At 49.4% G+C, this 12,523-nt stretch overlaps 1 protein-coding gene across 1 annotated transcript in view; it reads right to left on the bottom strand.

The window, feature by feature from the left end:
• Positions 1-12,305, bottom strand: part of pip5kl1 (phosphatidylinositol-4-phosphate 5-kinase-like 1) — a 79,918-nt gene extending 67,613 nt beyond the window's left edge. Inside the window, exon 1 of the mRNA XM_072488780.1 lies at positions 12,207-12,305. Within this exon, the coding sequence (XP_072344881.1) occupies positions 12,207-12,239 (33 nt within the window). The 5' untranslated portion in view covers positions 12,240-12,305. The remainder of the gene's footprint in view (positions 1-12,206) is intronic.
• Between the last annotated feature and the right edge of the window lie 218 nt (positions 12,306-12,523).

Raw genomic sequence — 12,523 nt, 5'->3', positions numbered from 1 at the left:
ATGGCCTCCTTCTGCACTGTATGTTCTGTATTCTTCAGAGCAATTAGAGATGGTCAGTAAATGCACAAGAAGAAGTGGATTGGCCATGATAAATTGCCCTTAGTGTCCAAAATTACCCTTAGTGTTGGGTGGGGTTATGGGGATAGGGTGGAGGTGTTGACCCTGGGTAGGGTGCTCTTTCCAAGAGCCAGTGCAGACTCGATGGGCCGAATGGCCTCCTTCTGCACTGTAAATTCTATGATAATCTATGATAATCTATGATTCTATGAAACACAGAAAGAAGAATCTCACAGAGAGTAAGCGCATAATCAGCAGGTCAGCCAACCTTCTTCTACACTGTAAGTAATCTATGATTCAAACACACCAAGGTTCTTCCAACAGCACCACCCAAACCCCTGACCTGTACCAGCGAGGAGAGTAAGGCTTACAGGAGAAAGGGAACACCACCATGTGCAAGATCCAATCTGTGGTGGTATGTATTAGGGGTAGTACGGTACCTGTGATGCCGAGAGGCTATTGGTAGACAGACACTGGGTCCTGATTGGATCTGCCGCCTGCTGGCTCCACCCAGTAAGGCGGAGTATAAGAGCCCGGGTTCTCCCAGCAGCCACATTCTGTAACTGAGCTGCTGGGAACAAGTCTTGCTTAATAAAGCCTCTATTGACTTCATCACTTCTTGACTCGTGAGTAATTGATTGTGCCACAATTTATTAAGCAAGACTTGTTCCCCAGCAGCTCAGTTACCGTAATCTGTTTTGATACATGTTTGTAATAAAATACATTTTTTTATTAAATCACCCACCTGTGTCCAGACTTCACCTGAATCTTCATTGTTGCTTTTGTCACCTGTGGACTTAATCTCCCTAAAGTGCCCTCATCCTTTGTCCTCCTTGAGTTTCAACTTGCTCACAGCTACAGTTGCCCACACCCCAGGTGCCCATCGCCCAATCCCAGGCTCACCCACAGTGGCTTCCTGTTTGCATTAAATGTAAATGTCACCACCGTCCCAGAGGCTGTTCTCTCCTTTTGAGAGCTGACGGGTGGCGATTCAACCCGAGGGTCACCATGGGGCAAAGTTGAGAAGGCGGGGCCTTCGTGAATAACCTCAGCCGGTACGGGGATTGAACCCACGCTGCTGGCCTGCTCTGCATCACAAACCAGCCGTCCAGCCGATTGAGCTAAACTGTTAGGATGATTTGAACATGAAAGGTGCTCTCTAAACACATGCTCTTATTGGGGAAGAAACCATTAAGAATGCCAGGAGTCACAGGAGAGCCAATTCCCCGGACAAAGCTTTTCCCAAAGCGTCACCGTAACGCTGGAATGTTGGACTCTGGAATAAGTCATTCAATCAGAAAGGTGATCAAGTTATAGCAGTGACTCTGTGAAGACGTGAATTCAGCCCAGTCATGGGGCGCGATTCTCCGAAATGGAGACCAAGTGCCGACGCCGGAGTGAAAACCGGAGTGTTTCTCTCCGGCGTCGGAGGCCGCTCCCGGCCCCCTATTCTCCCGCCCCCGGGAGTCTAGGAGCGGCGGCGCATATTTTACGCGCACTGGGCCGTGGCGCCGCATAAAAAGCAGCGCTGCGTCAATGATGCGGCCGGCGTTGCGTAAATGACGTCACCCGCGCATGCACGGTTGTCGTCCTCCCCGAGGCCGCCCTGCAAGAAGTTGGCGGATGGATCTTGCGGGGCGGTGGAGGAAAGGAGGTCCTCCTTTAGAGAGGCCGGCCCGCCGATCAGAGGGCACCAATCGCAGGCCAGATCCCATCGGAGGGCCCCCCCCCCACCGGTGCAGGAACCCCCCCCCCCCCCCACAGGCCGCCTCCCGGCGTTCCCGCGCTGTTCCCGCCGGCAGCGACCAGGTGCGGAAGGCGCCGGCGGGAACCTGTCGTGTCGGAGCGGCCGCTCGGCCCGTCCGGACCGGAGAATCACCGCTCGCCTTTTGCAAACAGCGAGCGGCGATTCTCCGAGCGGCCAGGCGTGATTCTCACGGCGCTGGTTGGGGGGGGGGGAGAATCGCGTGCGGGTGTCGGGGCGGCGTGGCGGGACTCACGCGTCGCCCCGGCGATTCTCCCACCCAATCCAGATCTATTAAATGGTGGACTAGGCTCCAAGGGCTGACTGGTCTTCTCCTGGTTCCACTTACTGACTTTTTTTTCCTTATTTTTAAAAAAGTTTAGTGTACCCAATTCATTTTTCCAATTAAGGGGCAATTTAGCGTGGCCAATCCACCTCCCCTGCACATCTTTGGGTTGTGGGGGTGAAACCCACGCAGACACGGGGAGAATGTGCAAACTCCACACGGACAGTGACCCAGAGCAGGGATCGAACCTGGGACCTCGGCGCCGTGAGACTACAGTGCTACTCACTGCGCCACCGTGCTGCCCTTACTTACTGCCTCTTTCTGATCGCAAAGGGCAGCATCAATACGAGGGATCGCTTCACCTTATCCAGGTCTTCTATACAAACCTCTTGCATCCTTCTGTACCATAGTACCAGAGAAATTAACATTACCAAGGGAGGCCATTTGGTGCATCGTGTACCTGCTGGCTGATGCGCGATCAATTACACTCAAGACAAAGTGATTTCATAACTGAAGGCTTTAATCGACTAGAACTTGTTTCCCAGCAGCTTCGGTACAGAAAGTGAAGGCTGCTGGGACGGCACCGGTTCTTATACTCCGCCTGTCAGGGCGGAGCTACGTATCAACAGCCAATGGTAAACTCCTAGGTTTAACCAATGGTCATCAGCCTCTTAGGTACCGCAATCCCTGATAATTCCACACTGGCCAGCAAGAAGCATCTGACTCTGGCTCTAGGTTGCAGCATTCAGGTGCATATCCAAGTATTTCTTAAACGTTATGAGGGTTTGTGGCTCTACCACACTCTCGGGCCCCTCTACCCTGCCCAGAGGACCGGTCCAGGTCCTGCAGCAGACCTGAGTTCAATGAAGGTCTTGCATTAACTTTTCAGTTCCTGTCTCTCAGTCCAATTTCTCACCAATCTATACCTTCTTGCATGTGGGAGAGAGAGTGTGTGTGTGTGTGTGTGTGTAATGCCACAACTATCTCTTAAAGGGAACACAAGCAATCTGTCTCCGGCCCCGACTAAATTCTGTTACGAATGACTGCTCCCACCACCTGGATATTTTGCTCTAAGATTGACTGCTGGATGGTAAGTGATAGAAGACCAGGGCCATTCTTCAAGGGCTGGCAGCCAGTTACCATGTGCGCAGTTCCTGGTCTCCATATCCCCAAACCAATGCACAGGCACCACAGAAGATTCACAAAGACAATTTCAGAATTGAGAGGTTAGTTATCAGGAAGTAGTGAACAGACAAGGGCTCTTGGTTTGCAGAGAGAATAGGCTGAAGGGGGCCAGCTGATTGAGGGTTTGTTAGGGTAAGTGTCAAGATGATTTTCCACTTCTTGGGGTGACCAAAACTAGGAGGGCATAAATTCTCACTCATGAGTCCACAGGGAATTCGGGAGAAAGCTATTCATCCAGAGAGTGGTTAGACCATGGAACCCAGAGAGTGGTTAGACATGGGAACCTGGCATTGCAGGCAATGGTTGAGGTGAAGGGTGCAGATACATTGAGGGGAGAGCTGAATGAGGGAGAAAGGAAGAGATGGAGATGTTGACAGGGTGGGATGAAGGGGGGTGTGGGAGGTGTCTCAAGTGGAGCATATAGGCTGGGGGAAGATGGGCAGAAAGGCTTGTTTCTGCGCTTTACATAAGAACTAGGAGCAGGAGTAGGCCACCTGGCCCCTCGAGCCTGCTCCGCCATTCAATGAGATCATGGCTGATCTTTTGTGGACTCAGCTCCACTTTCCGGCCCGAACACCATAACCCTTAATCCCTTTATTCTTCAAAAACCTATCTATCTTTATCTGAAAAACATGTAATGAAGGAGCCTCTACTGTTTCACTGGGCAAGGAATTCCATACATTCCAATGAAGCTAATTTTCTCTCCCCGTGATGTCTGATGAAGGATGATCCACAAGTTGAAGTGGAGGGAGTTCCCAGCCACATTCTGTAGATTGAATTTATGTTGCTGGACATTTGAAGTTTGTTGACTTTGCTTCTCTTACATAAACCTCTGTTCTGAAACAAGAGAGACAGAGGCAAAGATAGGGGCAGAGACACTGGAAGTTGAGGGAACACGCACAGGCTTTGCACTTGAACACCCCACGGGAGTGAGCAACTGCGGAGTTTAGACCACAAAGAGGCCAGTAAGAAATCTCTCACTATCATAGATTATCATAGAATTTACAGTGCGGAAGGAGGCCATTCGGCCCATCGAGTCTGCACCGGCTCTTGGAAAGAGCACCCAACCCAAGGTCAACACCTCCACCCTATCCCCATAACCCAGTAACCCCACCCAACACAAAGGGCAATTTTGGACACTAAGGGCAATTTATCGCGGCCAACCCACCTAACCTGCACATCTGTGGGAGGAAACCGGAGCGGCCGGAGGAAACCCACGCAGACACGTGGAGAACGTGCAGACTCCGCACAGACAGTGACCCAAGCCGGGAATCAAACCTGGGACCCTGGAGCTGTGAAGCAATTGTGCTATCCACAATGCTACCATGCTGCCCGAATCTTTGAATTTTCTATGAGTTGGGGGTCTGGGGGCAGGTCCTCGCTCCTGGGGGATTCCATGGCGTGGGGCCCAGATGGAGACATGGCCACCCCTTGGTGGAGGGATTAAATTCAGAGAAACACAAGATGCCAGAAATGGAGGAGAGCAGAGATCTCGTAGGGTTGTAGAGCTGGAGGAGATTGCAGAGATAGGGAGGGGCAAGGAAGCCAAGAGATTTGAAAGCAGTGTTGAACATTGTTAGAATCGAGGGGTTGCTGGACTGGGGCACCAATGTGTGTCAGCGAGAGGAGGTTAATGGCTCTCGGTAATGGGTTCGCAAACAAGCAAGTGTCTTGGATGAGCTCAGCTTTGCTCACTGAGATACAGCTCCCGTTGACGTTAGCCTGCCCAATGCACACAGCCCTTCCCACTCTAAATACTTCAGCAATGCCCGTCCACTCAGTCTCGAAGGGAGCTGGGCAAGTGAATTGTAAGAAGTAATGTATATCTCAACTGTCTCAGTTCTTTTACAAAAATCCCTTTCTCCCCCTCGCTTTTCCTTACGTGATTCCCCAGAAACTGTTTCAACCAGAGAGCGACAAGAGCTAAGACCACATGGAGTAGTTGAGGCCAACAGCATGGACGTATTTAGAGGAATTAAAGCGCATGAAGGAGAAGAAACAGAAGGTTACACTGATAGGGTGAGGTGAAAGTAGGGTGGGAGGAGGTCTAAACAGGGCATGAACCATTGGGGTTGAATCACACAACCCCCCCGCCCCCCCTCAATTTCATTCTGCCCCCAACATTATCACCTTGACTGAGTCGCTCTTCAAACCTGGACTGGATCATTTTGTTTTGTACAGAAACAGTTTTAATTGGACACTGCTGCTCCCGAAAACAGATTGTTTTAACCCACCCAAATCAAATCTATAAAACAACGTTCTGTTCCATTCCGGATGTATCGAAACATCCAGGGATCAACCCAATTGATTGAAGTCTCCAAACAGATACCCTGCTGCTCTCAAACCAAACTTGTAAGTTTGGCAACAAATCAAAATTCATCCTCAGGTCGTAATAAATCTTCAAAATAAAGTCAGAGAACAAATCAATCGCAGCAGTGGTCTTCTCAAGCATGCGGCATTATTTTACAGATTTAATTGGATCTTACCTCCTCGGCCATAAGTTAAGGATGTTGACAGTAACCTGGCTTCCCTGTGATCTGCTTGGATCTGCACAGTTATTTTCCGGGGTGGGGGTCTCCCTGGGGTTAGGCTGAGCTGACAGGCACTCTGCCCTTTTCCGGCATCCTCCTCGCTCGTTAGTCTCTCTTGAGGCTTGGGACAAACCCCAGCCTCTCAAGCGTCTTCTCCAGCGCAGTGACCTCCGCTCACAGACTGGCTGCTCATTCCTGGACACCCTGACACCACAGAAGCTCGCAAGCATAAAAAATCCATCACTATCCCAGGCTGGGAGCCTGAGGACTGAACCTTTATTTACGTTGTGGCAGGGGTGTCCGGATTTGACACTGCTGGGTGTAAGTGCACTTACGGCCCTGGTAATAAGCTCGAGGCAGTCATTCCTTTAAACCTTGTCCCTTGGCTCAGCTTCTGTCTTGCCAGTTAGCTGTCTGTTCCTTTGGGTAAAAATAAATAAATAAATGCTAATTTGTGCCACTCTCCAACAATGGAATGGTGCAGGGCAGGGTTATCAGACTGCACTAGAATAAAAAAAACCTCCAGGCAGCAGCACTAATATCGACAGCATTACAGAGAAGCCAGGTCTCTCTCAATCCAGTCCATAATCAGGCACTAGCTGATAAACAACAGTGTTGCTAGGTAACTTCAAACACCTCCGTGGGGCAGGTGTCTTCCCAACAAAACATCGAGCAGAAAAATACCCTTACAACAGCACAACAACTCACCTCAAGCTGACAGATGTGCTCCTTGAAGCTGTCTCTGGAAGCCTTTACAGCGGTTCCCCTTTCCAATCTGACTGTCAGACAAGGTGGGGGGGGGGGGGGGGCAATGCAACTGGTGGAAATCCTTGAGGCCGGGTCAACCGAAAGAACAAATAGACCTGCATTTATCTAGTCGCATCCTTTTTTTTGTTCCAATCATATAAGTGACACAGCGCAGATTGAGACCATTCAGCCATCCACTCATTCTAGCCCCGCAGCCCTACAAATGTATTGTTCCCTTCCAAATCTATGGGAGTGACGTTGAGTCCGCCATCGCCATCCGTAAGAAACGCGACGCGGTCCAAAGATGCAAGGAGAATCAAAAAATGCCATTCTCCCCGCCGGGATTGGGTTTTGGAATTTTCACTGCCCCCCCCCCCTCTTCCCAGTGGAGTAGGGGGAATCTCGCTGCGGGAGACCGGGAATATCATTTTAATACATTAGCATCGCATTAGCGAGTACTCTCTCCGGGCCATCCCTCCTCACGGAATATCCGCCCGGCGCCAGTGTGATGTCCTTTACAACAGCTTGGCCAGCCGTAAGGCTGTCCAGGGGGTCCCGCCGGTCGGTACAGCCCCCGTGGAGGGGTAGAAGATCATGTCTTCATGTGGGCAGCACAGTGGTTAGCACAGTTGCTTCACAGCTCCAGGGTCCCGGGTTCAATTACCAGCTTGCGTCACTGTCTGTGCGGAGTCTGCACGTTCTCGACGTGTCTGCGAGGGTTTCTTCCGGGTGCTCCGGTTTCCTCCCACAAGTCCCAAAAGACATGCAGGTTAAGTGGATTGGCCATGTTAAATTGCCCTTAGTCTCCAAAAAATGTTAGGTGGGGTTACGGGGATAGGGTGGAGGTGTGGAGATAAGTCGGGTGCTCTTTCCATGGGTTGGTGCAGACTCGATGGGCCAAATGGCCTCCTTCTGCACTGTAAATTCTATGATCTAATACTGTGATCAATGTCCACTGCCAACCATGCCCTTTGCCTGTGAACAAAAATTGCTACTATTCTCCTTGGCTCCCGGCCAAAGCCCTTCTGCCAGGTTCACGTTTTTCAGAAGGAAAACACATGAATAGGATGGGAATAGAGGGATACAGACCCCGGAAGTGTAGAAGATTTTAGTTTAGATGGGCAGCATGTTTGGCGCAGGCTTGGAGGGCCGAAGGGCCTGTTCCTGTGCTGTACTTTTCTTTGTTAAGTGATTATTATTATTCTTTGTTCTTTGAGGGGTAGAGGGTCAAGTCCACTGCCAACCTGGCAGTGCCACCCTGTGCCAGGGGGCAGTGCCGTGGTGGGGCCCTGGTGGGAGCCCATTAGGGGGTGCGGTGCGTATATATGTGGGTGGCAGGTGGGGGGGAGAGAAGACATACAAAGGGGGAATGCCGGCGATAAATGTCTCCTGCACTGTAAATTCTATGTATGAGTATTCTATGGATGGGAATAGAGGGATACGGACCCAGGAAGTGTAGAAGATTGTAGTTTAGTCGGGCAGCATGGTCGGCACGGGCTTGGAGGGCCGAAGGGCCTGTTCCTGTGCTGTACATTTCTTTGTTCTTTGTTCTTTGAGTACTAATTGGCGCCGTTGAATGATGGGAGGCCGTTGGATATGGGGTGGCTCACGTTAATTGTATGGAAATAGGGCTTAAGTGGTGATAATTGGTTTCTCGCCATGCTACAAGGGAACCCCATTTCGCCTATGGGATGGGAGCCTGCTGGTTGCATCACAAACTGTTTGGCGCCTGGCGTGGTTCTCGGTTTCGGCCACTCTCGCTATTCACCGGCTCGTTGCGCTCGATCGACAGCGCAACAAGGCCAGAGAATCGCGCCCTAAGTGTCCTTTGATAGTGGTGGGGAACTCATTGGCAGAGCTGACGGAAAACTCCCTGAATAACCCGCCACCAATGAACTTAGAAATGTTTCCATTAAATTCCGCCCCTCATCTCCCCTCTTTACAAATCACCGCAAATCTCTGTTCCCTGGTTACTGACCCTTCTGCAACCGGTAACACTTTCAACTCATCTACACTGTCAAAACCATTCAGAACTTTGAACACCTCTATTAAATCTCCCCTTATCCTTCTCTGCTTGAAGAACAATCTTGGGCTCTCCAGTCTCTTTGCATAGCTTTAAGCTGATTTACTGGGTCAGTTCTGATAAAAAGTCACCTGAAACGTCAACTGTTTCTCCCTCCACAGCAGCTGTCAGACCTGCTGAGTGTTTCCAGCATTATCTCAGGTTTCCAGAAGCTGCAGTATTTTGCTTACTTTTGAAGTGAAGTAACTGTTGCAAAGTAGGCACTTGACAGCCAATGTGTGCACAGCAAGGCTCCCTTTCTGGTCCTCTCTGCTAGTCCCGATAAACCTGCAATGTCCATTCTGCCCCTTCTCACGCTGCTCCATGTCTTCCATTGAAGCACTCTGGTGAAGGTACAATTTCCCCCATGGATTTACTTCACTCCAGCCTTTCTTTGAGTTCTGTTGGTGTTTTCCTGTGCTGTCCTTGTCCTGCAGTTATTTATCTTGCTGATTTTTCCAGCCACTCGGATCTTTAATTGGTGCTTTTCGTGTTTTTTGTTCCACGGTCTCCATCTGTTATCACCATGCAGGTCTTCAGTGAGGTTGTCCATGGTCAGGGCTTATAGACACTGCTAGAGGCAAGGCTGTTGGTAAACTTTACCTTTTATTGAACATTCCATTAACTATGTACAGTATAAAGCTTAGCATGAGGCTCCACATAGAACTATCTCTCAGCATTTGTCATATGATCTTACAGTGATAATGCAGACTGTCTATGTACATATTTAACATGAACTCTTTATACGGCAAACTCCAAATGCCCCATTCAGTCAAACAGCTCTTTATTCCCAACTCTAATATTTTCATAACTAATAAACCAAAATTATCAAAGAAAATGAATTTTAAAAACATGATGGACCGGAAATTCCTGCCCAAGGTGAACGGACCTTTCGTTGGTCGTTAAATGTCCGTCCCGCCCACTAATCCTGCAGTGGGTGGAATTGGAAAATTTACCCAGTGACTTTACCCCCGGCTGTAGACTCCAGGGCAATCCTGGAGGGTTGGCAACTGCAAGTAAAACAACTTAATTTTTCCCATCTTAATATTCAGAAGCAACTGAACCAAATTCAGCTCTATTCCCAATGCAAACACCAAATGTTGTCAAGCAAATAACCTACTCATTCTTAAAGCCTTGAGCTTCCTGACTTGAGGGACTTGAGCACGATGAGTCACATTAGATGGGCAGAATGGAGTCCGTGGCTATAACACAACTTGCTCTAACCCGCTTGAACAGGTTTCTGGATGGGAGTTGGCACCAAACCAGATGTTGCCTGATTTCCTAACAGTGTTGATGACGATGAACTGGGACGATGAACTGGGAGTTCAGGCACAAAACAAAGGCAGGGATATTCTGCCCCCCCCCCCCACCCCACCCCCCCCCCCCCCCCCAAAGGCGGATTTTCCCACAACGGATGCGGAAAGCCATAGCCATATAATAATAATAATCGCTTATTGTCACAGGTAGGCTTTAATGAAGTTACTGTGAAAAGCCCCTAGTCGCCACATTCCGGCGCCTGTTCGGGGAGGCCGGTACGGGAATTGAACCTGCGCTGCTGGCCTTGTTCTGCATTACAAGCCAAGCGGGGTAGAGCAAGTTGTGTTATAGCCACAGTTTAGCCCACTGTGCTACACCAGCCCCTGAAAGTGCTATCACATTGATCCCAATCCCCTGCGCTTTCCTGCAAGTTATTTCTTAATCTTTCTCCAATTCCCTTCTGAACGGAATTGAATCTGCACCCAGCGCCCTTCCGGGCCGTAAATTTTGGATCACACTGTGTAAAAGAGCATCACCTCCTATTCTGCTGCCTATCTTGGAATCTCTGATTAGTGACCCTTCCCTCAGCGAAAGCTGTTCCCGTTCTCCTAAGCTCCTAAGGTTATGGTTCAACATTCAAACTGTACCAACAAAAACCAGGCCTGGCTGAAAGCCTGCTATCTATCCCGTCCCGGGAAAAACTCCACGCTTCAAAACAATGATGTAGCTGGCCATGTACACCCTGCCCATTCGCACTGCATTGTCCATACCTAGTTTCACGCTGCTCTCTGCTACTCCCACAAGCAAGAAACCTTGGTTCGTAAAACTTGAAACAAGAAGACAGAATGTTCCTTCTATCTCTTATTTCTGCAGGATCGATCTTCTTCCCACAAACCTGAACATTCAAATCACCCCCATATGGAAATCAGAATAAGCAAATACTCACGGCAAGCACATGTCGAAGAAATGCAATGGGCAGCTCTAACTTTAATCAAAGCTGATGTAGCCAGTCTAGGTACCTGGGTCTGCCTGTCAGCAATCTTAGTTTAAAAAAAAACACTTTGCTACAAATTACACAGCTTACAGTCTTGGACATTGTATACTGGCATTCACTAGGCAGAACTGTGCAGAATCTCAAAGATAACGAAAGAGACACTTATTGAATTGTATTGGTCAGCCTCCCTTCCTGCACATTTCGCAACCTCAGCAAAACTCTGCTGCCCATATCTTATCTCGCACCAAGTCCCCCTCATCCGCCAATTGCTATTCCACGCTGGCTCCCAGTCTCCCCAATTTAAAATGATCGCCGTCACAGTTAAACCCTTCTGCGTGGGTTTCCTCCGGCTGCTCCAGTTTCGTCCCACAAGTCCCGAAAGACGTGCTGTTCGGTGAATTGGACATTCTGAATTCTCCCTCCGTGTACCCGAACAGGCGCCGGAATGTGGCGACTAGGGGCTTTCCACAGTAACTTCATTGCAGTGTTGGTGTAAGCCTACTTGTGACAATAATAAAGATTATTATTATTATGTTCTCCCACCGGAGCTGAATTGCACCTGATATGCGCTCCCAGCAGGAAATGATTCCCAATCCTTAGCCCAAGGGAATCCTGCTATAACTCATTTGCATCCTCCCGCTGGCATGAGGCATGAACCGATCCCGCTTTCTCCCCAATGCTGGTTTCTCCGCCACATCGGGAATGCCAGTACTAGAATCCAGAGGCAGAGAGTCCAGCCCAATGTCTCTAATTAGCTACTCCACAGGAATCCTTTCACTATAAATAAAAACCCATTCGTCCAAACTTTTACGATGCTTTAATTTCACCCCTAGCTCCAAAATGCCTAGCTGTAAACCAGGATTTTTAGAAACATGACTGCAGCAGTCACACACACACGAACCCAGGACAACTGCTACCATTACCATCTAAAACCCCAATGGAGAAATCAGAGGAACAAACATACACATCCTTCCAATCAGACGTTGAAACCATGCCGCCTCTGACAAGGAAACCAAAATTGTGGATCGCAAGTACCGGGTGAGAGTCACAAATAAATCCAACTGCAGATTCAGACAAAAACTCCTTGACCCAGAGAGTGGCGAGAACGTGGAGCTCACTGCCACAGGGAGTAGTTGAGGCTAAGAGCATTGATGTAATTAAGGGAAAGTTGGATAAACACAAGAGGGAGAAAGAAACAGTAGGTATTGGTGATAGGGTGAAGTGAAAGAAGAGGAAGGGGAAGGCCCATGTGCAGCATGGACACGATGGTTCAAGTAGACGGCCTCTATGCTGTAAATTAGACATCATTCAATGTGAACTTTAATCTCTCAGTGTGGACTCACCACTTTGCGTTCCTTTACCAATGGCATGCTCATGATTCGGACTCATAATCCTTCGACTAGAGCCCATTGCACTGGACAGTTTAGACGGCTCCCCCGCTGGGCTCCCCCCTCCATCCAGCCCCCTGACGTCTGTGGTATATCAGGTGTAAAATCGACAGTCCTCGGAAGTTCACAATGGAAATCTGCTCTCGTACAGAACCTCGAACATGGAAATGAATGGGGTGCTTTATGGCTCCTGGGGGGGTGGGGAGGGGGGGGGGGGGGCGGGAAGAGGTGAGTATAAATAAGACACCAAACTATTTGGGTGAAGAGTTATG

Source organism: Scyliorhinus torazame, chromosome 22 (genome assembly GCF_047496885.1).
Source record: "Scyliorhinus torazame isolate Kashiwa2021f chromosome 22, sScyTor2.1, whole genome shotgun sequence".
Lineage (NCBI taxonomy): Eukaryota > Metazoa > Chordata > Chondrichthyes > Carcharhiniformes > Scyliorhinidae > Scyliorhinus > Scyliorhinus torazame.
Note: the sequence above shows the minus strand (reverse complement) of the source record. Positions and strands in the feature narration are given on the sequence as shown.